At 42.7% G+C, this 26527-nt stretch overlaps 1 protein-coding gene across 2 annotated transcripts in view; it reads left to right on the top strand.

Annotated features, from left to right (window-relative positions):
- LOC106581803 (potassium voltage-gated channel subfamily H member 7) overlaps positions 1-26527 on the top strand; it is a 53652-nt gene that overhangs the window by 8996 nt on the left and 18129 nt on the right. Inside the window, exons 3-7 of one of the 2 annotated variants that reach the window (XM_014164130.2) lie at positions 1911-2066; positions 5425-5880; positions 6095-6115; positions 6639-6853; positions 11839-12264. In XM_014164130.2, coding sequence (XP_014019605.1) covers positions 1911-2066; positions 5425-5880; positions 6095-6115; positions 6639-6853; positions 11839-12264 — 1274 coding nt within the window. The remainder of the gene's footprint in view (positions 1-1910; positions 2067-5424; positions 5881-6094; positions 6116-6638; positions 6854-11838; positions 12265-26527) is intronic. The other variant, XM_045704631.1, reaches the window with a different exon arrangement.

The following is a 26527-nucleotide window of genomic DNA, read 5'->3' as shown; positions in this document are numbered from 1 at the left end:
TTTGCATTTTTGATAAGGTACGGTATCTGCAGTATTTCACTTTTTAATGTGCATAGTATTGCTTACTAGGGTTGATTTAGAAAAAGCTGTTCAAAAAGAGGACCTTGCGTTATCATATCTTTGTACTCCCCTGACGAAGGCCATGCGGCCGAAACAACACGTCAGCGTTTTTAATCTTTGTTTCCATTGAACATGCCATACAAATAAAGGCATTTTAATGAATTATATGAAGAGTGCCTTGGTCCTCCCTTCTTTTTGAAGGAATGCCTCCTATTGAAATGATATAGCCGCACAAACATATATAGTTTCTACTTGTTTATATGGAAGGACCCTTAACATTTCAGTATGTATTTCTGTTTACGATGCTTTCTGAGAAGCTTGTTTGGTATCCTTTGAAATAAGCGAGCAACACAATTCTACTGACATTGATGCCCTACCGAGGCCTCAGGGAAGCTGGCCTAACATATTGCACCGGCTCTAAATAGATTGGAGGACCCTAAGGAACCAAAACCCATTTTTCCTGTATCATCATTTTTGCTGGTAATTAGGTAGTAGTGCAGCTTTAGCATATGTGTTATAACTAATTGACACCGAATTCAGCCAAGTTGAGGTAACTGGAAGAGAACAGTCAATCTCACTTAAAAAGGTGCTGATGGCGTTGTCAACTTTTTCTTCCTATATTATTACAGCATGGCTCAGCTATAGCATGACAAGCGTTCAGGCTGGCAGATTGTTGTTGTTTTGTATGTAGTGTCTCCAGCAGTGCTGAAATCATTTGCAATCTGTTAAAACTCTCTTGACCCTATTAAGTTCTGGTGTGGATATTCTAATAGTTTTAGGGGTTTGTGTGATAATTCAAGTACAACATATTTAGTAATACTATTACCTAACATAATACTGATTTGGTGATGAGATTATTAAGCTTTGATTAAATGTTGCATTCAATGTTTTGCATATACTGTGTTGTAGCCTAAATGCTTCCGTTTCCGTAGAACACACATTCACTGGGTGGGGGTCAGTTGTTTTTCTCGCTTCATTCTGCCTGGAGAAATTCAACCCAAGGTACTGATCCTTCTATAATCCATTCAGTGCATCCCAGATATTGCCATCTTATGGGCACAAGAAAGGGACTTTGTCTCAAATGGTGGCCTATTCCCTAGTGCGCTACTTTTGACTGGGGGACGCAGCCAAGATCTTGATAGTGGATTTTTCCTCCTCTTGAGAAGGCAGCTCAGCGGTAGTGGGTCTGGTATGACCCAGTAGAAACCTTGGGAGTTGACTCTGTTCCAAGCATAGTCCTGTCCTCCTATGTGTCCATTGTAAATTGTACCCTTTTCGCTGTATACAGTAGAGCACTGCTTTTGACCAGAGCCCAATGAATCCTAGTCAAACGTAGTGCACTATAAAGGGTCTAGGGTGCCATTTGGGCACATTGTGTGTGCAATGTGAAGCTCTGGCATGTGTGCTGTATCCAGGATAAAGCACGCTACCTATAAGGTGCCCTCTTGACCAGTCTGTGTCCATGTTGAATCAGCAAACTGCCTTACTGACATAAAGCTAGGGAATTCATGATGAACACTTAGCACTAAGAGAGGTGCTAGCAACATGGCATTACGATATCAATATTGCTAGAGGAAAAATAATAATTGGAATAATAATCATCTCTCTAAGTATTGCCATCTAGGGGTCAAAATTCTTTTTTTGCAGGACACGATTTTCCTCTGCTCAGAGAGCAGAGGGTTCCATGGGTTCCAACACTACATTATTATTAAATTGGAGCGTTCTCAGGTAGAGTAACAGGCATCCATCTTAGAATGGATTAGAAGTTATACTGTAGTGGAGCTCAACTGTGGAAGGAGATGATGAGGAGCATTAGCTTTTAGACATGACAGGTTTATTATTTCTTACAGGGACGGACTTCCAGTGCTACACTCACATAATCCCGGTGAAGAACGAGGAAGGCGTAGTGATGTTGTTCATTCTAAACTTTGATTACGTACTTGAGGAAGGAAGCAGTGACTCGACAGAGAAGCTGAATCACTCATCCCCGGAAAGAACTGATTCCAGTGAGTATCCGGATTCCTGCCCTGTATATGTCTACTGGTAATGTGGATATGCAGTATTACCTTTTTTGTAATGAAATGTAATGTTTCACCCAAAATTGCACCCTATTTCCTATAAAATGTGCACTAAATATGGAATAGGATGCCATTTAGGACACAGCCTGTGTAATGATGTAAGACCACAGCTAGATCAGGGGGAGCTCATCCCATAGGAAGTCCTAACTGACTTTGTAGTCCACTAATAGAAGTGCCTTCCTTCCAGTTCCCAAAGACACACTCCTCTTCTATAGAAGGGCAATTACACATATGGATACTACTAATTGCAATTATTCATGCTCATCCTCATCTACATCTGCAAGAGGCTAATTAGGCAAGTTGTAGAAATTCAACCCAAGTCCCTGGAACAAATGTAGCTTAAAGTAAATGTCCAGTGTTTCCAGATTTCTATGACAAGTTTGAGGTGGGGTTTTTAAGTGTTTTTTTTCCCCACCAATTTATGCTTTGGCCGCGAGTATGAGTATAGGGCGAGGCATTTCCATTATTTGGGTATGAGTTAACAGAATATGAACTTTTAAAACTGATGTTTACTGGTCAGTTATTTTATCATCTGGAAGACAGCACACTAGATTGTGTTTCTCTTCACAAGTAAACTGAATAGATTTTTATTTCACCATTTATTTGGCCTCCGTCATTGTGGAATTTTGCCATCTCTTTATTTTGCTTCGTCTGTGCTTATTTTTAGATAGGGAACAAAGCAGTGGTATTTGAACTGGGGGCTGTGTCTCTTTACCATCTCCTCCACTGCTGTGTGTCAGAGGGTGTAAATGTCAACAAGACGTCTCTGCTTGCTCCTGATTTTGGAGGTGCCGAGCATCTCCTCTCACTGAGCAAGGCAGAGCCATCCGCACGGTTCAGTAGGAATCCTGAACACTACACTGCACCCAAGGCTGTGGGGGGTGCACGTGTCCTCTGTGTGTGTCGTGTGCGTGTTGTGTGTGTCATCTGTGTGTGCATTATCTGTGTGTGTGTGTGTGTGTGTGTGTGTGTGTGTGTGTGTGTGTGTGTGTGTGTGTGTGTGTGTGTGTGTGTGTGTGTGTGTGTGTGTGTGTGTGTGTGTGTGTGTGTTCGTAACACCACTGATCAGAGCTGATTGTTTGATTTTTCATACTAAAGGTCTTTACTGAGGGGAACAAACGCCACAGAAAGAAGGAAAAGATAAGCATGTCGTGTGATCGATCAGCAGCTTCCTCACCACAGGCATCGGCTTGCTGTTATTGGCCTCACACAAATATGCTTCTCTTGCAAAGTGATTTTGGGGGACTAATTATGAACCCATGCATACTGTCTCCAGGTATCATAGCAACTAGCACAATAGTATGAGCAAAGGAGAGAATAATCCCTTCTTCACAGTCTGCACACAGAACCCCCTTCTCAGCAAAAAGAAGTACAAAATTACAGAGAAAAGAGATGCATTGGACCGTAAGAAAATGAATCTTTCCTCCGTGCTATTTATAGGGAAATGACGGTGGTATAGATTCACATAAACCACAATACATTATTTGAATTCAGGACTTCATTGTCAGCTAAATTCTCTGGGTGCAACCAATAGCTTTTCTGCCTCTCTGAACCATTTCATTCTAATTTCATACTGAGTTATTGCGACGGATTAATAGCTGCTGTATGGAATGGAAAATGAATGTGTTTAGAGTAAATGATGCCTAGAAGGCTTAACGGTATAAAAGAGCAAGACCTCCACATGCTTTCTCTTTCTTCCCAATGGAAATACATACTCTACAGTAGTGGGGCTGAAACGAAAAAAGCATATTCTAAATTGAATTCCCTGTCTTCTTGCTTCTGTATTGCTTCTATATCCTGTTCCTTTGACATTTCTACAGAACACACAGGAACTGTGTTCTACATAAGTACATTTTGACATAAGCAGGAGTAAAACACTAAAAGACATTATTAATTCAGAAGGCTCAGTGAGGATCAAGTGCTCTCTGCCCTACCATTCATAAATCAACAGCTTCTATCTGCATTCATACCAAGCCATTGCAGGGGAATGAAAACAAAGCATGTGTCAGCTCGTGAAGGAGGCCATGTCTGGTGATGCTGGGTTTACACATTGATGTCATTTATATACAGATTAAATAAGTGAGAGGAGGAAAGAAGTAATAAATCCAGTAGGCTACAACCAAAAAAACTGAACGTAGGCTTGCCAAATTCTGGTAACTTTCGCACATTTCTTCCCCAATATCTTGGTTGGTTCCGGATTTCCATCTGATTCCGGGAGTCTTCCATCTGGGAATTCCTGAAGACCTGAGAATTTTGGAAAAGCAGAACTTTGCAACCATAACTCTATACTACTGGAACTTGGAGTTCACCTGAAATACGCATCCTTCTACTTTCCTCTGGCATCTCATATGATTGTAAATCAAAGACACCAACAGTAGAGATGCTGAGACATGTATTCCTATGTCCATAAAAAAAAACGGGTCTAAATTGCAGACTTCCTGCCGTTAGGGGCTATTTCAGAGGCCTGTCCAGGGGCCCTGTTGAGTGTGATGGCTTTATTGTGTATTAGGGTTGTAACATAAGTACATGTGGTTGGGGAATGGAAGCAGATGGCAGTGACATGATGCAAGGAGGGTGCTGAACGATGGCTGCCTCATATTTATGAGTGAGCCTGGGGCTCACTTTCACCACTTCTATTGTTAATGAACCCAAACTACAGTTCCCTCACGGGTTTATATGTGCCTGTGTGTCACTCTGAAGACGTTACTGCACAGTGGACACACATAAGGCACACGTGAGATACTGAACATACCACCTCTGTTAAATTAAGGAAGGAGATTCATTTTCCGTTAAGTGTTTTCACTTATAACCTTGAATGTGGTATGATATATTATGATACCCTACGGTGTACGTCAATACATAGTGTCAATTTATCAACGGTTTAATTCATTAATCATCAAATAAGAAAGAACACTATGACAGGCATTACAGCAGTATACACACTATGCACTATGGGTAAAGGGCAGATCAAGGTTATTCAGTCACGTACCATTGAATGCCATTGGATTAGAGGTTGATTCTCCGGCTTTCTGCTTCCTCTCTTTGATCATGAACACATCATTATAGAATTCCACACAATCAGATAAATGAAAGTGCACCTTCCAGCTCAAAGAACAGTAATGAGATTTGCATTCATTGAAAATGTGACTGAATTGACTAAATAATTGTTGCTATTGCTTATGCTTTAGATCTTTTACATGTTATGGTATACAGTCAAAATCATACTTTCTTATCATTTGATTGTTTGGTGCAGGAATAAACACGTCCAACATTTTCTGTTGTTTAGGAAAGGGACGATTCTTCCGATTCCGCCAGGCTGCCTTTAGTCTGGTCTCCAACAAACAGTCTCTTCCACAAGAAGACCCAGATGCCGTCATGGTGGACTCCCCCTCCCCCAAACAGAACGAGGACTCTGTGGCTCTGACCAACTTCCAGTCGCCCCCGACCGAGGACAACTGCAGCCCCACCGATGCCAACGACACACGGGCCCTCATCAGCTCCAGCCACCACTCCTCCCAGGCCAGTGTGCATGGACCCGGACCCCTGGACCACTCCTCTCCCAAGCAGCACCCGTGGGACAGGCTGTACCAGACGGAGGCGCACCAGTCCACCACCTGCCTCGCACACACCATCTCCAGAGGCAGCATCAGCGGGAGCAGCATGAGGCGAGCCTCCTCCGTCCAAGACATAGAAGGCTTCAACAACTCCAAGAGCATGTTCAGGGACCGACACGCAAGTGAAGGTAAAGTAGGACGATGAAATGTCTAGCGAAAGCTTTGTGGTCCCTAGATTTTGAATGGGGACAGAGCTATTGTCATCTTTGTGTCTTGTGAGTACTCCTTGCTCAGGAATTGTGTATTACGGTATACTATTACGTATCCATGCCAACATTATCTGCATCCACAGTACTATTTCTATCTTCTCTCTTCCCTTCGCCACTATGATGCTGCTTTTAGACAATGGTCGCTATATCAGAGGTAACGATGTGTTCCCTGACCATGCTTGTCGTGCATTGGACTGTTTGACGCATGTATCCTAGTCAAGCCAATTGACCACGAGTGATGATGATTTCTCCCTGAAATTCTACACTCAACGAAGCGCTGCACTTGAGAATGTGTTGTGACTTAGACAGTTGAGTGTTTTTGTCATGTCAGCTATTTTAAATGTCTTTGGATGATTGATCAACACCCCCTGAATGAAAGCCTGCTGCCTCCACTGACTGCTAATATTGCCATCCCCACCCAACCCAACACTTGCATGAAAGAAAGCTATTTTGCTTTCTGAGAGGGGGGGGGGGGATCAGTGGTCACTATGCTCTGTCTGCTTCCCATCAGTTTCCCTGATCACCAACGCCAACCATCATCAAATGTGTGATGTTTGGCTCACTGCTACAGTTTTGACCTCTGTCCAGGTACTACTCAATGTCCTTTACTAGAGCTGTGCTATACTGTATTACCATCTCTCTACAGTCCATGTCTTTGGGTTGTCTTTCCGTTCCAGGTCCGTTCAATCATCTCAAGTCCAGTTTGCTTGGCTCCACCTCTGAATCCAACATCAACAAGTACAGCACCATCAACAAGATCCCGCTGATTGCGCTCAACTTCGCGGAGCGGAATAACGAAAATAAGGCACACTCTCCCCCATCGTCAGAAAACACTATCATAGCACCCAAGGTTAAGGACAGAACGCACAACGTCACTGAAAAAGTCACACAGGTGAGACAATTGGCTGTCTGGAAAGCACATTTGACTCTTTTTTTCGTACAACTTTCATGTCACATTATGCGTACGGGCCACAAAATGAGACATTTACCAAATGAATGCCAGACACATTGCTGCCTATATTATTCATTATGTCTGCACTAATGGCTGCTTTTTTCCACACTGTTTGACATGGGTGCTAATGCAATGAATTGGAGAAACAATCTCATCAATGAATAGCCGGTGTTAGATTTGCTCCGTGGAAAAACAAGTCCAGCAGTGTAATACAGTATGCAGTAGAATCTCTCCTGCTTGTTCCTTAGCGCTGTATAGTGCTGTATAGTGACTGTCCTCTCATTAACGTCAGTGTCAAACCTCAGCACAGGCTGTAGGGTAGAACACCAAGCTTTCCCGTACAACCAGACCTTCTTTGACAGGCGAAAAACAGAGCACTCCTCCTGACAATGACATTCTATAGAAGAGACAAGCCATTCTCACTCATAAGTACAGCCATCATCCGACTGAACGCGCTGAATTTTCTGGGTTGCACTACCTTGAATTGGCCATTCGGTGGGTGGGTTTTTCCACATTAGATACGGTAGATGTCGAGATGCATGGGAGAATCCATAATTCATCTTGTAGATGTACCGAGGCAACATAAAACAAAGCCCTCTGTCCTCATCATTTCTCCAGCACTATCATCAGATAGAAGGTCTCTCTTTGCAGCCTGTCAGAGCTCATTAAGATCCAAAGGAGAGGAAGGCCACATACTAACTGGCCATTATAAACTGGGTGGTTTGAGCCCTGAATGCTGATTGGCTGACAGCCATGGTATATCAGATCGTATCAAATCAAACTTTATTTGTCACACTCGCCGAATACAACAAGTGTAGACCTTACCGTGAAATGCTGACTTACAAGCCCTTAACCTCTCTGGGGTATGTGGGATGCTAGCGTCCCACATGCGGGACACACTCGCCAACAGCCAGTGAAATAGCAGGGCGCCAAATTCAAAACAACAAAAATCTCATAATTCAAATTTCTCAAACATACAACTATTATATCCCATTTTAAAGATACACTTCTCGTTAATCCAACTACAGTGTCCGATTTCAAAAAGGCTTTACGGCGAAAGCATAACATTAGATTATGTTAGGACAGCGCCTAGACAAGAAAAACCACACAGCCATTTTCCAAGCAAGGAGAGGCGTCACAAAATCCATAAATACAGCTAAAATGAATCACTAACCTTTGATGATCTTCATCAGATGGCACTCATAGGACTTCATGTTACACAATACATGTATGTTTTGCTCGATAAAGTTCATATTTATATATAAAAAAAAAACATTTTACATTGGCGTGTAATGTTCAGAAATGTTTTGCCTCCCAAAACTTACGGTGAATGAGCACATCAATTTACAGAAATACTCATCATAAATGTTGATAAAATATACAACTGTTATTCAAAGAATTATAGATACACTTCTCCTTAATGCAACCGCTGTGTCAGATTTCAAAAAAGTTTTACGGCGAAGGCACACTTTGCAATAATCTGAGTACAGCGCTCAGACGTCAAAACAAGCCATACAGATACTCACCATTTTGGAGTCAACAGAAGTCACAAATAACATTATAAATATTCACTTACCTTTGATGATCTTCATCGAAATGAACTCCCAGGAATCCCAGTTCCACAATAAATGTTTGTTTTGTTTCGATAAAGTCCATCCTTTATGTCCAAATACCTCCTTTTTGTTCGCACGTTCAGTCGAGTAATCCAAATGCACTGTGCTCGCGCAGTAAGTTCAGACGAAAAGTCAAAAAAGTTATATTACAGTTCGTAGAAACATGTCAAACGATGGATAGCATCAATCTTTAGGATGTTTTTATCATAAATCTTGGATAATATTCCAACCGGACAATTCCATTGTCTTCAGAAATAAAAAGGAACACACCTAACTCTCACGGGCGCGCGCCTGTCTGAGCTCATGTCATTTTCTCAGTCATCTGATTCCAATGGCTCTTATTCTCTCCCCATTCACAGTAGAAGCATGAAACAACGTTCTAAAGACTGTTGACATCTAGTGGAAGCCGTAGGAAGTGCAAAATGACCCCACAGACACTGTATACTGGATAGGGAATCACTTGAAAAACTACAACCTCAGATTTCCCACTTGCTGGTTGCATTTTTTTCTCAAGTTTTTGCCTGCCATATGAGTTCTGTTATACTCACAGACATCATTCAAACAGTTTTAGAAACCTCAGAGTGTTTTCTATATAACATGCATATCCTACCTTCTGGGCCTGAGTAGCAGGCAGTTTACTACGGACACGCTTTTCATCCGAACGTCAAAATACTGCCCCCTACCCCGATGAAGTTAACCAACAGTGCAGTTCAAGAAGAGTTAAGAAAATATTTACCAAATAAACTAAAGTAAAAAATAGTGGGGTACCGGTACTGAGTCAGTGTTCAAGGGTACAGATTGGTTGAGGTAATTTGTACATGTAGGTAGGGGTGAAGTGACTATGCATAGATAACGAACAGCGAGTAGCAGCAGTGTACAAAACAAATGGGGGGGGGGGGGTCAATGTAATAGTCCGGTGGCCATTTGATTAATTGTTCAGCAGTCTTATGGCTTGGGGGCGTAGAAGCTGTTAAGGAGCCTTTTGGTCCTAGACTTGGTGCTCCGGTACCGCTTGCCATGCGGTAGCAGAGAAAACAGTCTATGACTTGGGTGACTGGAGTCTCTGACAATTTTATGGGCTTTCCTCTAACACCGCCTATTATATAGGTCCTGGATGGCAGGAAAATGGGCCCCAGTGATGTACTGGGCCATACGCACCACCCTCTGTAGTGCCTTATGGTCAGATGCCGAGCAGTTGCCATACCAGGCGTTGATGCAACCGGTCAGGATGCTCTCGATAGTGCAGCTGTAGAACTTTCTGAGGATCTGGGGACCCATGCCAAATCTTTTCAGTCTCCTGAGGGGGAAAAGGTTTTGTCATGCACTCTTCACAACTTTCTTGGTGTGTTTGGACCATGATAGTTCGTTGTTGATGTAGAAACTCGCTCCACTACAGCCCCGTTGATGTTAATGGGGGCCTGTTCGGCCCACCTTTTCCTGTGGTTCGCGATCAGCTCCTTTGTCTTGCTCACATTGAGGGAGAGGTTCTGGTCCTGGCACCACACTGCCAGGTCTCTGACCTCCTCCCTATAGGCTGTCTCATCATTGTCGGTGATCAGGCCTATCACTGTTGTGTCGTCAGCAAACTTAATGATGGTGTTGGAGTCGTGTTTGGCCACGCAGTCATGGGTGAACAGGGAGTACAGGAGGGGACTAAGTACACACCCCTGAGGGGCCCCAGTGTTGAGGATCAACGAGGCAGACATGTTGTTGCCTATCCTTACCACCTGGAGGCGCCCCGTCAGGATGTCCAGGATCCAGTTGCAGAGGGAGGTGTTTAGTCCCAGGGTCCTTAGCTTATTGATGAGCTTCATGTGTACTATGGTGTTGAACGCTGAGCTGTAGTCAATGAACAGCATTCTCACATAGGTGTTCCTTTTGTCCAGGTGGGAAAGGGCAGTGGGAGTGTGATTAAGATTGCGTCATCTGTGGATCTGTTGGGGCAATATGCGAATTGGAGTGGGTCTAGGGTATCCAGGAGGATGCCGTTGATGTGAGCCATGACCAGCCTTTCAAAGCACTTCATGTGGCTACCGACGTGAGTGCTCCAGGGCGGTAATCATTTAGGCAGGTTACCTTCACTTCCTTGGGCACAGGGACTATGGTGGTCTGCTTGAAACATGTAGGTATTACAGACTCAGTCAGGGAGAAGTTGAAAATGTCGATGAAGACACTTGCCAGTTGGTCTGCACATGCTTTGAGTACATGTCCTGGTATTCCATCTGGCCACGTGGCTTTGTGGATGTTGACCGGTTTAAAGGTCTTGCTCAAATCGGCTACGGAGAGCGTTATCAAACAGTCATTACAGTATACCACGGAAATGACCAAATATTTATTTTTACTGCTCTAATTATGTTGGTAACCAGTTTATAATAGCAATAAGGCACCTCGGGGATTTGTGATACATGGCCAATATATCTAAGCTAAGGGCTATGTCCAAGCACTCCGCGTTGCGTCGTCCTTAAGAACAGCCCTTAGACATGGTATATTGGCCATATACCACACCCCAAAGGGCATTATTGCTTAAATAGAGTACAACATTGTTTAGATAGCCATAATAAGCCCCAGAGTCAGAGTCCAACCATGGAGAGAAGCTAACCCAGAAGCTGTTGAATAATGGACACTGTCTGTTGTAGCTCTACCATTGCTATGAATAGAGCACTGCAAATGTAAAAAGCTTTTGTAAAAGGTACTATTTTCAAAAGATATATTGCTAGGATATGTAACCTGATTATCCTCCCTCAATTCTATCATTAAATCAAATTGCATTTTCAAAATGTTCTACCCCCAAAAATCTATACATGAATTTACTACCAGAATGTTAGACGGTAAGGCAGTGATTCTGTAGCCTGGTTGCCGTCTCTGTTCAGCAATTACAATCCACTCCTTGTAATTTGCCAAAGACAGGAGTGGGATGTTAGCTAAAAAGACTGTTACCCAGACTTGTGATCCTGTGGAACACATTTGATATTGGAAATCATATTATTCACATCCCAAGACGGTGGCAATCGTCCTGTCTGTCAAATGAGAGGAGAGGACTTGTCCTAATAGAGTTGGACTGTACCTCACTTACTCTCAGGTTAGCTGAATCATAGCGGCTGTCAAGTCCTTGAGGCAGGCACATTACCTCGATTGCTCCGGCAATAGCCAGCTACTGAGATAAGGGAGTTAAAAGCTGCCTCGGATAGATTATTATATTGCCACTTAGAGAAATGTTCGACACTCAAATCTACAGAGTAAAACTTTTTGTCCGAATTTGTTTAAATTAGTGCTCTTGGTGATTGCTGTCCCCTCTTCTCTCTGCTACTACAGGTACTGTCACTGGGTGCTGATGTCCTTCCAGAATACAAGCTCCAGACTCCACGCATGGACAGATTCACCATCCTCCACTACAGCCCGTTCAAAGCTATGTGGGACTGGCTCATCCTGCTGCTGGTCATCTATACAGCCATCCTCACACCCTACTCTGCTGCTTTCCTACTCAATGACCGCGAGGAGCAAATGAGGCGCGAGTGTGGATACTCCTGCAATCCCCTGAACGTGGTGGATTTCATGGTGGACATCATGTTCATCGTTGACATCGTTATCAACTTCCGGACCACCTATGTGAACCTGAACGAGGAAGTGGTCAGCCAGCCAGGGAAGATCGCCATTCACTATTTCAAAGGCTGGTTCCTTATAGACATGGTGGCTGCGATCCCCTTTGACCTGCTTATCTTCGGTTCAGGATCAGATGAAGTAAGTCATCCCTAATGCATGTCTTTCCCTGTGTTTTTCTCTCTGGGAGGTTTATTGCATATCACTTCAGCAGTGCTTCCACTCTTTTCCCATTTATTAAGCTCAGACTTATGCCCGTGGGCTACTTCTTAAAGGCTGAATTTTTCTGTCTCGGCTCTGAAAGGATTACTGTATTAAATTGCATGTTGTTGTTGTTGTTTTTTTTTGAATGGCCGTCGTTCCAAAATCCATTTACGTGGATTAATGGCTTCAATGATGCATTTAAATGAGGAGCGAGCCAGCAGAGCCCAGCAGTGCTGTGTGCACAGCTGACATACAGATGTGAAAGGCCCATTGGCAGGCAGGCCCAGGGCAGGATTAAGAAATCATAGGCCCCATGGTTTAGGATTTTTATGCCCCCCCCCCTCCTGACACACCCTAATTTTCTGTAAACAAATCTGCGCACAAAGTTGCAAATCGGTGCATGGTAAATTTACGGTTGAAGATAAAGCCCCTTTATAATAAAGCCATAACACTTGCGATGTGACATAGGCTACTGTTGAGCAGAGGCATTTTTAGGATTTCTAGACATGGGGGAAAATTTGAAGCAGGGTTGGGATTTTTTGGGGGGCTTTTTATAAATGCATTTCATTTACATGGCAGAAGACATTAGTAGAATACTTTTTTATACCACACAAATGAATGAAATGAGTGGCTGCTCTGACACTGACAAACTGAGATCAATAAAAATGATCTGGTCTTGAATTAAAACAATAGCCCAGGCCAATGAAGGGACACACAGATTTGACAATAATTGGAGGAAATAAATGAATGAATATATATAAAGGTAGGGCCGTGGAAAAGCAAAAAAAAAGGTAGGGACGTGGATCAGAAAACCACTCAGTATCTGGTGTGACCACCATTTTCCTCATGCAGCACAACATCTCCTTCGCATTGATCAGGCTATTGATTGTGGCCTGTGGGATGTTGTGCCAGTCCTCTTCAATGGCGGTGTGAAGTTGCTGGATATTGGCGGGAACTGGAACACGCTGTCGTACACGTCGATCCAGAGCATCACAAACATGCTCAATGGGTGACATTGTCTTGTATGTAGGCCATGGAAGAACTGGGACATTTTCAACTTCCAGGAATTGTGTACAGATCGACATGGGGCTGTGCATTATCATGCTGAAACATGAGGTGATGGCGGCAGATGAATGGCATGACAATGGGCATCAGGATCTCGTCACGGTATCTCTGTGCATTCAAATTGCCATCGATAAAATGCAATTGTGTTTATTGTCCGTACCTTATGCCTGCCCAACCCATAACCCCACCATGGGGCACTCTGTTCACAACGTTGACGTCAGCAAACCGCTCGCCCACACGACGGCATACACGCTGTGTGCCATCTGACAGGTAGAGTTGAAACCGGGATTCATCCGTGAAGAGCACACTTCTTCAGCATGCCACTGGCCAACGAAGGTGAGCATTTGCCCACTGAAGTCGGTTATAACGGCGAACTGCAGTCAGGTCAAAACCCTGGTAAGGACAACAAGAAAGCAGATGAGCTTCCTTGAGACGGTTTATGAAAGTTTGTGCAGAAGTTCTTCGGTTGTGTTAACCCACAGTTTCATTAGCTGTCCGAGTGGCTGGTCTCAGATGATACTGCAGGTGAAGAAGCCAGATGTGGAGGTCCTAGGCTGGTGTGGTTACACGTGGTCTGCGGTTGTGAAGCCGGTTGGATGTACTGCCTAATTCTCTAAAACGACATTGTAGGCAGCTTATGGTAGAGAAATGAACTCGCCAATTGCTTGCTCTCTCAAAACTTCAGACATCTGTGGCATTGGGTTGTGTGACAAAACGGCACATTTTAGAGTGGCCTTTTATTGTCCCCAGCACAAGATGCACCTGTGTAATGATCATGCTGTTTACTCAGCTTCTTGATATGCCACATCTGTCAGGTGGATGGATGAGCTTGGCAAAGGAGAAATGCTCACTAACAGGGATGTAAACAAATTTGTGCACAATATTTTTGAGAAATAAGCTATTTGTGTGTATGGAACATTTCTGGGATCTTTTATTTCAGCTCATGAAACCGAGGACCAGCACTTTACATGTTGCACTTATATTTTTGTTCAGTATATATACAGTGCATCGGAAAGTATTCAGACCCATTCCCTTTTTCCACATTTTGTTACGTTACAGCCTTATTCTAAAATGGATACAATAAATGTTTTCCTACACACAATACCCCATAATGACAAAGTGAAAACAGGTTTTTAGAAATTTGGAGGCACAGATCTGGGGAAGGGTACCAAAAATGTTTTCAGCATTGAAGGTCCCCAAGAACACAGTGGCCTCCTTCCTTCTTAAATGGAAGAAGTTTGGAACCACCAAGACTCTTCCTAGAGCTGGCTGCCCGGCCAAACTGGCCAATCGGGGGAGAAGGGCCTTGGTCAGGGAGGTGACCAAGAACCCGATGGTCATACTGACAGAGCTCCATAGTTCCTCTGTGGAGATGGGAGAACCTTCCAAAAGGACAACCATCACTGCAGCACTCCACCAATCAGGCCTTTATGATAGTGGCCAGACAGAAGCCACTCCTTAGTAAAATGCACAACAGCCTGCTTGGAGTTTGCCTAAAGGCACCTAAAGGACTCAGACCATGAGAAACAAGATTCTCTGGTCTGATGAAACCAAGATTGAACTTTATGGCCTGAATGCCAAGCGTCACATCTGGAGAAAACCTGGCACCATCCCTACGGTGAAGCATGGTGGTGGCAGCATCATGCTGTGGGGATATTTTTCAGCGGTAGGGACTGGGAGACTAGTCAGGATCGAGGGAAAGATGAACGGAGCAAAGTACAGAGAGATCCTTGATGAAAACCTGCTCCAGAGTGCTCAGGACCTCAGACTGGAGCGAAAGTTGACCTTCCCACAGGACAACGATCCTAAACACACAGCCAAGACAACAAAGGAGTGGCTTTGGGACAAGTCTTTGAAAGTCAATAAGTGGCCCAGTTAGAGCCCACACTTGAACCCGATCGAATATCTCTGGAGAGACCTGAAAATAGCTGTGCAGCGACGCTCCCCATCCAACCTGACAGAGCTTGAGAGGATCTGCCGAGAAGAATGGGAGAAACTCCCCAAATACAGGTGTACCAAGCTTGTAGCGTCATACCCAAGAAGACTCGAAGCTGTCATTGCTGCCAAAGGTGCTTCAACAAAGTACTGAGTAAAGGGTTTGAATTCCTATGTAAATGTGATATTTCAGTCTTTTAAAAAAAATAAATGTGCAAACTTGTTTTTGCTTTGGAAGCCAAATAAGTCATTATGGAGTATTGCGTGTAGGGAAAAAAAATATTTAATACATTTTAGGATAAGACTGTAACGTAACAAAATGTGGAAAAGGTCAAGGGGTCTGAATACTTTCAGAATGCACTGTATATACATACTACAGTAAGCTACTAAATAAACTTTTTAGTGCCACACTGACTCACCCAGTGATGAAGATGAAGCCATAGGCTACTCACCGGTGATGGCCGCTGCGCTCCCCGTGGCAATAGCTTATCTCAAGATGAGCTACTTTTAAAAACAATGCTGTTGTTCGCTCAAAATTGGGAGTTGTTGAGTACTTTTGTTCTGTTATTGGTTCTACAGGCAGATTAGTCTTCTCTTTTCAGCAGTAGGCATTTGCTTTAAAAACTGTACTTTTTTCTCGTGATTGTAGCCTAGAGGTTAAGAGCATTGGGCCAATAACCAAAAGGTTGTTGGATCGAATTCCTGAGTCGACTAGATGATAATCTGACGTTGTCACAGCAAATCCCTCTAGATAAGAGTGTCTGTTAAATTACTAAAATGTTAATGTATGTATTTAAAACATTTTAAAAGGCAAACTGACAGCTGCAACCAACCATATAAATATAGTCCATAGATAGCAGTTCCCATTCAAGTCAGGAATGGCAGCCATTGCTACTGTAGTGTACCCATGAGTTTAACAATCAAATTACCAGGGTAAGAAGTTCCAAAACCCTTCTATGAATTATATGTCTATGGCCACAACACAACAAGGTGTTCTATATTTGGCTGGCATTCTGCCCAAATTGCTGCCTTACTGACGGTAGGCATACCTGTAACTGCCAAAATAAAAGAAATAAGTAAATGAGGGATACAAAGTATATGTTATGGTGTTGGGTGCATTTTCCTGCCATGGTTTAGGTCCACTTGTAGAATCTATGCCAAGGCACATTGAAACTGTTCTGGCAGCTCGTAGTGGCCCAACACCCTATTTAAACACGTTATGTTGGTGTTTCCTTTATTTTAGCAGTTACATGTATGTGATTGTGATAAAACTTAATTCACAGTTATGTTTTTTGAAACTATTGATTCTCTGTGGCTAAATTATGCTTTCTGGTGTATTTTGAACATTGAGAGTGGGCTCCTGTGGGCTTTGGTCCAGGGGCTTCCCTGTAAGCCCCTGCATTAATCCAGCCCTGGGCAGGCCGGCATGTTTGCTTGTTTGTTAATGAGGGAATATCCTTTCAGTGCTTTATCATGCTCTGTTGGCACACCCATAGAAATAAGAATGAATAGAACAGGCTTCTATGGGCTCACCAGAACACGAGAGAGAGAGAAAGACAGCTTGCGATTCATTATAAAGCATAATCACCTATTCCACCTCTACTACTGAGTCAGCTCCCGAGTGGTGCAGCAGTCTAAGGCACTGCATTTCAGTGCTAGAGGTGTCACTACAGATCCTGGTTTAATTCAAGGCTGTATCACAACCGGCCGGGATTGGGAGTCCCATAGGGCGGTGCACAAATGGCCCAGTGTCGTCTGGGTTAGGTTTTCGTCTGGGTAGGCCGTCATTGTAAATAACAATTTGTTCTTAACTGACTTGCCTATTTATATAAAGGTTAAGTATATATACAGTGAGGGGAAAAAAGTATTTGATCCCCTGCTGATTTTGTACGTTTGCCCACTGACAAAGAAATTATCAGTCTATAATTTTAATGGTAGGTTTATTTGAACAGTGAGAGACAGAATAACAACAAAAAAATCCAGAAAAAACGCATGTCAAAAATGTTATAAATTGATTTGCATTTTAATGAGGGAAATAAGTATTTGACCCGCTCTCAATCAAAAAGATTTCTGGCTCCTAGGTGTCTTTTATACAGGTAACAAACTGAGATTAGGAGCACACTCTTAAAGGGAGTGCTCCTAATCTCAGTTTGTTACCTGTATAAAAGACACCTGTCCACAGAAGCAATCAATCAATCAGATTCCAAACTCTCCACCATGGCCAAGACCAAAGAGCTCTCCAAGGATGTCAGGGACAAGATTGTAGACCTACACAAGGCTGGAATGGGCTACAAGACCATCGCCAAGCAGTTTGGTGAGAAGGTGACAACAGTTGGTGCGATTATTCGCAAATAGAAGAAACACAAAAGAACTGTCAACCTCCTTCGGCCTGGGGTTCCATGTAAGACCTCACCTCTTGGAGTTGCAATGATCATGAGAATGGTGAGGAATCAGCCCAGAACTACACGGGAGGATCTTGTCAATGATCTCAAGGCAGCTGGGACCATAGTCACCAAGAAAACAATTGGTAACACACTACGCCGTGAAGGACTGAAATCCTGCAGCGCCCGCAAGGTCCCCCTGCTCAAGAAAGCACATATACATGCCCGTCTGAAGTTTGCCAATGAACATCTGAATGATTCAGAGGACAACTGGGTGAAAGTGTTGTGGTCAGATGAGACCAAAACGGAGCTCTTTGGCATCAACTCAACTCGCCGTGTTTGGAGGAGGAGGAATGCTGCCTATGACCCCAAGAACACCATCCCCACCGTCAAACATGGAAGTGGAAACATTATGCTTTGCGGGTGTTTTTCTGCTAAGCGGACAGGACAACTTCACCGCATCAAAGGGACGATGGACGGGGCCATGTACCGTCAAATCTTGGGTGAGAACCTCCTTCCCTCAGCCAGGGCATTGAAAATGGGTCGTGGATGGGTATTCCAGCATGACAATGACCCAAAACACACGGGCAAGGCAACAAAGGAGTGGCTCAAGAAGAAGCACATTAAGGTCCTGGAGTGGCCTAGCCAGTCTCCAGACCTTAATCCCATAGAAAATCTGTGGAGGGAGCTAAAGGTTCGAGTTGCCAAACATCAGCCTCGAAACCTTAATGACTTAATGAAGATCTGCAAAGAGGAGTGGGACAAAATCCCTCCTGAGATGTGTGCAAACCTGGTGGCCAACTACAAGAAACGTCTGACCTCTGTGATTGCCAACAAGGGTTTTGCCACCAAGTACTAAGTCATGTTTTGCAGAGGGGTCAAATACTTATTTCCCTCATTAAAATGCAAATCATTTTATAACATTTATTTTATAACATCTCTCAGTGTACAAATAAACCTACCATTAAAATTATAGACTGATCATTTCTTTGTCAGTGGGCAAACGTACAAAATCAGCAGGGGATCAAGTACTTTTTTCCCTCACTGTATATTTTTAAAGTCAGTCAGTGAATATTGACAACAAATCAAAATAAAAACCGGTGCCGAGTCATTGTTTCATTTCAGCATGTCACAATTTTTTTTAATACAAAATCGTTCACTGTTCAATTTAGCCCCATTGTCTTCTATGCCACCAAGGTTGTCTCACCTTTTTTTTACAGATGTTTTCATGCACTGTATGTGTTGGATGAAACTGCACCATGCCTATGAAACAGGTTGTTCAGTAGACCTACAGCCTGTGTTTAGGGGTAATTGGTGACCATTTTTATCAATTTGCTTTATTGAGCTATTTTATCACAACCTGCAAGTGTTAATGGATTCACATCTTTACCCTTTCGAAGCAATGTTGGTGTCTAACAGAATGATCAGGGAGCTTCATAACCAAGCCAGCAGGCTCCCGCGCTGTGTTTAAGGCCTATTCTACACATTTTGTCATCGGGCATAGAGTACATGTAACAATTTTATAACAAATATAATGCAATTCTACTCATTTTGCCATGGGGCAGAGAGAAAAAAGTTGCAGTTTTACAGATAATTCTATCCATTTTGGCATGAGGTGGATATTTATTTTTTCTGTTTTAAAGCGAATTTCCTGCATTTATACTCATTTTGCCATAACTTATACCATGTCAATATGCAGTGGTGGAAAATGTACCCAATTGTCATACTTGAGTAAAAGTATAGATACTTGAATAACTTTCTATTAAAAGGTAAAAGTGAAAGTCCCCCAGTAAAATACTACTTGAGTGAAAGTATTTGGTTTTAAATATACTTTAAGTAAATGTAATTGCTAAAATATACTTAACTGTCAAAAGTAAAAGTATAAATAATTGCATATTTCTTATATTAAGCAAAGCAGACAGCAACATTTTCTTGTTTCAAGAATGTATGGAAAGCCAGGGGCACACTCCAACACTCAGACATTATTTACAAAAGATGCATTTGTGTTTAGTGAGTCCGCCAGAACAGCAGTAGGGATGACCACATGTTATCTTGATGAAGTGCGTGAATTTCACAATTTTCCTGTTCTGATAAGCATTCAAAATGTAACAAGTACTTTGGGTTGTCAGGGAAAATGTATGGAGTAAAAAGTACAAGATTTTATTTTGGAATGTAGTAAAAATATAGTAAAAGTAAAAGTAGTCAAACATATAAATAGTAAAATAAAGTACAGATACCCCCAAAAACGAGTACCCGCAAAACACCAGTCTCAATGTCAACAGTGAAGCGGCGACTCCGGGATGCTGTCATTCTAGGCAGTGTTGCAAAAAGCCATATATCAGACTGGCCAATAAAAAGAAAAGATTAAGATGGGCAAAATAACACAGGCACTGGACAGAGGAACTCTTATCCTGGAGTCGCCTCTTCACTGTTGACGTTGAGACTGGTGTTTTGCGGGTACTATTTAATGAAGCTGACAGTTGAGATCTTATGAGGCGTCTGTTAAACTAGACACTCTAATGTACTTGTCCTCTTGCTCTGTTGTGCACCGGGGCCTCCCATTTCTCTTTCTATTCTGGTTAGAGCCAGTTTGCGCTGTTCTGTGAAGGGAGTAGTACAAAATCTTCAGTTGTACCAGATCTTCAGTTTCATGGCAATTTCTCGCATGGAATAGCCTTCATTTCTCAGAACAAGAATAGACTGATGAGTTTCAGAAGAAAGTTCTTTGTTTCTGGCCATTTTCAGCCTGTAATCGAACCCACAAATGCTGATGCTCCAGATACTCAACTAGTCTAAAGTAGGCCAGTTGTACTGCTTCTTTAATCAGAACAACAGTTTTCAGCTGTGCTAACATAATTGCCTCTGGACGCCTATGTAGATATTCCATTAAAAATCTGCCGTTTCCAGCTACAATAGTCATTTACAACATTAACAATGTCTACACTGTATTTCTGATCAATTTGATGTTATTTTAATGGACAAAATGTTTTTATTTTCTTTCAAAAACAAGGACATTTCTAAGTGACCCCAAACTTTTGAACGGTAGTGTATATATATCCACACACCGTGCATTCGGAAAGTATTTAGATCCCTTCACTAATTCCACATGTTGTTACGTTACAGCCTTATTCTAAAATTGATTAAATAAATCAATCTACACGCAATAACCCATAATGACAAAGTTAAAACAGGTTTTTAGAATGTTTGGTAAAAACAGGTTTTTAGAATTTGGCAGTACGTCCAACTGGCCTCACAACCGCAGACCACATTTAACCACACCAGCCCAGGACCTCCACAATCTAGCTTCTTCACCTGCTGGATCGTCTGAGTCCAGCCACCCAAAAAGCTGATGAAACTGTGGAGTATTTCTCTCTGTAATAAAGCCCTTTTGTGGGGAAAACCTCATTCTGACTGGCTGGGCCTGGCTCCCCAGTGGGTGGGCCCATGCCCTCCCAGGCCCTCCCATGGCTGCGCCCCTGCCCAGTCATGTGAAATCCATATACTAGGGCCTAATTTATGTATTTGAATTTACTGATTTCCTCATATGAACTGTAACTCAGTAAAATCTTTGAAATTGTTGCATGTTGCATTGTGTATTTTGGCCTGACTTGCACTCCTTGACGAGTTATTAAAATTGGGCTTTAGAGGGCATGTTAATATGGAGTCTATTTTATGTTGGTAAAGGACTTGTTGTGCTATTATATCATAGTGGTCTCATAGATTAGACGTAACATAGTAAACTTAAATCCAGGACACTCACATTAATATTATATGTTATGTTTGGTATGGTTACATAAGATAGAAGGTTACTTAAGGCAAAGGAGGGTGGTTGGTCAGGGTGGATGGATGGGTCTATAGTAAACCAAAGGTTGCACATTCGAATCTCATCACAGACAACTTTAGCATTTGAACAACTTTGCAACTAGGCTACTTACTACTTAAATAGCTACTTTGCAACTACTTAGCATGTTAGCTAACTTTTCCCCTAACTCTAGGCCCTTTCCCTAACCCTAACTTCAACCCTTTAACCTAACTCCTTAACCTTAAACCTAACCTTACCCCCTAGTGCTAGCTAACGTTAACATTAGCTCAGACCAGGTTGATTACATAAGCCCTATGTGGAGCTAGATCAGGCATGGGCAACTGGTGGCCTGCGAGCCGCACCCCTTTTGAAGCCCCCCCCCCCCAACAACAAAAAAACTTGTTGCAAGTGCATCAGCAGTTTTTCTTCTTTTCATGTCAGTAATTGATAGCCACGGAATTAGCCCATGTCAGATTAAAAAAAATGTAGATTGGTAAATTAGTCTAGCGGCCAAAAAGTTTTCAGTGTAAAAACCAGATATAAAGTATGTAGAAAAGATCATGGACCTATATCATTTTAAATAAAAGAATCAGCTAGACAGTGAGTGGAACTGAAAATTCCAAAAACATTTTGGTATTAATTGTCAGCAAAAGAACATGGCAAAATCCATAGAATTGGAGGAAATTATCAATGTTTTCAATTGTACCTGTTTCACATAATGCCCTGCAGCTATGTCTCACTGCAGCTTCAACTCTGAAATCTAAGGCCATTCAACAAACATACATTCCCTCAGCCACACCACGGACTCAGCCACACATAGAGCACTAGTCAAACGTTTGGACACACCTACTCATTCAAGGGTTTTTCTTTATTTTTACTATTTTCAACATTGTAGAATAATAGTGAAAAAATTAAAACTATGAAATAACACATATGGAATCATGTAGTGACCAAAAATGTATAAAATATATTTTACATTCTTCAAAGTAGCCACCCTTTGCCTTGATGACAGCTATGTATACGCTTGGCATTTTCTCAACCAGCTTCACGTGGAATGCTTTTCCAACAGTCTTAAAAGAGTTCCTGCATAAGCTGAGCACTTGTTGGCTGCCTTTCCATCACTCTGTGGTCCAACTCATCCCTAACCATCTCAATTGGGTTGAGGTCGGGGGATTGAGGAGGCCAGGTCATCTGATGCAGCACTCTATCACTCTCCTTCTTGGTCAAATAGCCCTTACACAGCCTGGAGATATGTTGGGTCATTGTCCTGTTGAAAAACAAATGATAGTCACTTTAAGCGCAAACCAGATGGAATGGCGTATCACTGCAGAATGCTGTGGTAGCCATGCTGGTTAAGTGTGCCTTGAATTCTAAATAAATCACAGACAGTGTCACCAGAAAAGCACCCCCACACCATCACACTTCCTCCATGAACCACACATGCGGAGATCATCCGTTCACCTACACTGCGTCTAGCGAAGACAGCGGTTGGAACCAAAAATCGTGAATTTGGACTCATTAGACCAAAGAACAGATTTCCTTTGGTCTAATGTCCATTGCTCATGTCTCTTGGCCCAAGCAAGTCTCTTCTTCTCATTGGTGTCCTTCAGTAGTGGTTTCTTTGCAGCAAATTGACCACGAAGGCCTGATTCACGTAGTCTCCTCTGAACAGTTGATGTTGAGATGTCTGTTACTTGAACTCTGTGAAGCATTTATTTGGGCTGCAATTTCTGAGGCTAGTAACTCTAATGAACTTATCCTCTGCAGCAGAGGTAACTCTGGGTCTTCCTTTCCTGTGGCAGTCCTCATGAGAGGCAGTTTCATCATAGCACTTGATGGTTTTTGCGACAGCACTTGAAGAAATGTTAGAAGTTCTTGAAATTTTCCAGATTGACTGACCTTCATGTTTTAAAGTAATGATGGACTGTCATTTCTCTTTGCTTATTTGAGCTGTTCTTGCCATAATATGGACTTGGTCTTTTACCAAATAGGGCTATCTTTTGTATACCACCCCTACCTTGTCACAACACAACTGATTGGCTCAAACGCATTAAGAAGGGAAGAAATTCCACAAATTAACTTTTAACAAGGCACACCTGTTAATTGAAATGCATTCCAGGTGACTACCTCATGAAGCTGGTTGAGAGAATGCCAAGAGTGTGCAACACTGTCATCAAGGCAAAGGGTGGCTACTTTGAAGAATCTCAAATATATTTTGATTTATTTAACACTTTTTTGGTTTCTACATGGTTCTATTGTCACGGCTGTCGAAAGGAGCAGACCAAAGTGCAGCGTGGTTGTAGTTCCACATTTTATTAAATCCGTGAAACTTTGCTAAACACAAATAACTGAATAAACAAAACAACAACCCTTGACGCAGCGAGAAACAAACACTACTCAAAATATAATTACCCACAAAACCCAGGAAGAAAAACCCCTACTTAAATAAGATCTCCAATCAGAGGTAACGAAGACCAGCTGCCTCCAATTGGAGATCAACCCCAAAAACAAAAACATAGAAATAGAAAAACTAGAACTTAAACATAGAAATAGAAAACATAGAAAAACACAAAACACCCCCTGTCACGCCCTGACCTACTCTACCATAGAAAATCACATCTTACTATGGTCAGGACGTGACATCTATAAAGTTGAAGTCGGAAGTTTACATACACATACACCAAATATATTTAAACTCAGTTTTTTCACAATTCCTGACATTTAATCCTAGTAAAAATTACCTGTCTTAGGTCAGTTAGGATCAATCAATCAAATGTATTTATAAAGCCCTTCTTACATCAGCTGATGTCACAAAGTGCTGTACAGAAACCCAGCCTAAAACCCCAAACAGCAAGCAATGCAGGTGTAGAAGCACAGTGGCTAGGAAAAACTCCCTAGAAAGGCCAGAACATAGGAAGAAACCTAGAGAGGAACCAGGCTATGAGGGGTGGCCAGTCCTCTTCTGGCTGTGCCGGGTAGAGATTATGACAGAACATGGCCAAGATGTTCAAATGTTCATAGATGATCAGCACGGTCAAATAATACTAATCACAGTGGTTGTTGAGGGTGCAACCTCAGGAGTAAATGTCAGTTGGCTTTTCCTAGCCGATCATTCAGAGTATCTCTACCGCTCCTTCTGTCTCTAGAGAGTTGAAAACAGCAGGTTTGGGACAGGTAGCACGTCCGGTTAACAGGTCAGGGTTCCATAGCCACAGGCAGAACATTTGAAACTGGAGCAGCAGCAAGGCCAGGTGGACTGGGGTAAGCAAGGAGTCATCTGGCCAGGTAGTACTGAGGCATGGTCCTAGGGCTCAGGTCCACACACACAGAGACAGAGAGACAGAGAGACAGAGAGTGAGAGCGAAAGAGAGAGAGAGAGAGAATCCTTAAATTCACACAGGACACCAGATAAGACAGGAGAAATACTCCAGATATAACAGACTGACCCTAGCCCCCCCGACACATAAACTACTGCAGCATAAATACTGGAGGTTGAGACAGGAGGGGTCGGGAGACACTGTGGCCCCGTCCAACGATACCCCCGGACAGGGCCAAACAGGCAGGATATAACCCCACCCACTTTGCCAAAGCACAGCCCCCACACCACTAGAGGGATACCTTCAACCACCAACTTACCATCCTGAGACAAGGCCGAGTATAGCCCACAAAGATCTCCGCCATGGCACAAGCCAAGGGGAGCGCCAACCCGGATCACCACTTTATTTTAAGAATGTGAAATGTCAGAATAATGGTAGAGAGAGATTTAGTTCAGCTTAAAAAATTTTCCATCACATTCTCAGTGGGTCAGAAGTTCACATACACTCAATTAGTATTTGGTAGCATTGCCTTTAAATTGTTTAACTTGGGTCAAACGTTTCGGGTAGCCTTCTACAAGCTGCCCACAATAAGTTGGGTGAATTTTGGCCCATTCCTCCTGACAGAGCTGGTATAACTGAGTCAGGTTTGTAGGCCTCTTTGCTCGCACATGCTTTTTCAGTTCTGCCCACAAATGTTCTATAGGATTAAGGTCTGGGCTTTGTGATGGCCACTCCAATACCTTGACTTTGTTGTCCTTAAGCCATTTTGCCACAACTTTGGAAGTATGCTTGGGGTCATTGTCCATTTGGAAGACCCATTTGCGACCAAGCTTTAACTTCCTGACTGATGTCTTGAAATGTTGCTTCAATATATCCACATAATTTTCCTCCCTCATGATGCCATCAATTTTGTGAAGTGCACCAGTCCCCCCTGCAGCAAAGCACCCCCACAACATGATGCTGCCACCCCTGTGCTTCACAGTTTGGATTGTATTCTTCAGCTTGCAAGCCTCCCTCATTTTCCTCCAAACATAACAATGGTCATTATGGCTAAACAGTTCTATTTTTGTTTCATCAGACCAGAGGACATTTTTCCAAAAAGTATGATCTTTGTCCCCACGTGCCGGTAGTCTGGCTTTTGATGGCGGTTTTGGAGCAGTGGCTTCTTCCTTGCTGAGCGGCCTTTCAAGTTATGTCAATATAGGACTCGTTTTACTGTGGATATAGATACTGTTGTACCTGTTTCCTCCAGCATCTTCACAAGGTCCTTTGCTGTTGTTCTGGGATTGATTTGCACTTTTTGCACCAAAGTACGTTCATCTCCAGGAGACAGAACGTGTCTCCTTCCTGAGAGGTATGCCGGCTGTGTGGTCCCATGGTGTTTATACTTGCATTCTATTGTTTGTACAGATGAACGTGGTACCTTAAAGGCGTTTGGAAATTGCTCCCAAGGATAAACCAGACTTGTGGAGGTCTACAATTATTTTTCTTAGGTCTTGGATGATTTCTTTTGATTTTCCCATGATTTCAAGCAAAGAGGCAATGAGCTTGAAGGTAGGCCTTGAAATACATCCACAGGTACACCTCCATTTAACTCAAATGATGACAGTTAGCCTATCAGAAGCTTCTAAAGCCATGACATAATTTTCTGGAATTTTCCAAGCTGTTTAAAGGCACAGTCAATTTAGTGTATGTGAACT

The sequence above is a fragment of the Salmo salar genome, chromosome ssa21, assembly GCF_905237065.1.
Source record: "Salmo salar chromosome ssa21, Ssal_v3.1, whole genome shotgun sequence".
NCBI classification, from domain to species: domain Eukaryota; kingdom Metazoa; phylum Chordata; class Actinopteri; order Salmoniformes; family Salmonidae; genus Salmo; species Salmo salar.
The sequence above is the reverse complement of the archived record's forward strand: the minus strand, read 5'-3'. Positions and strand labels throughout refer to the sequence as shown.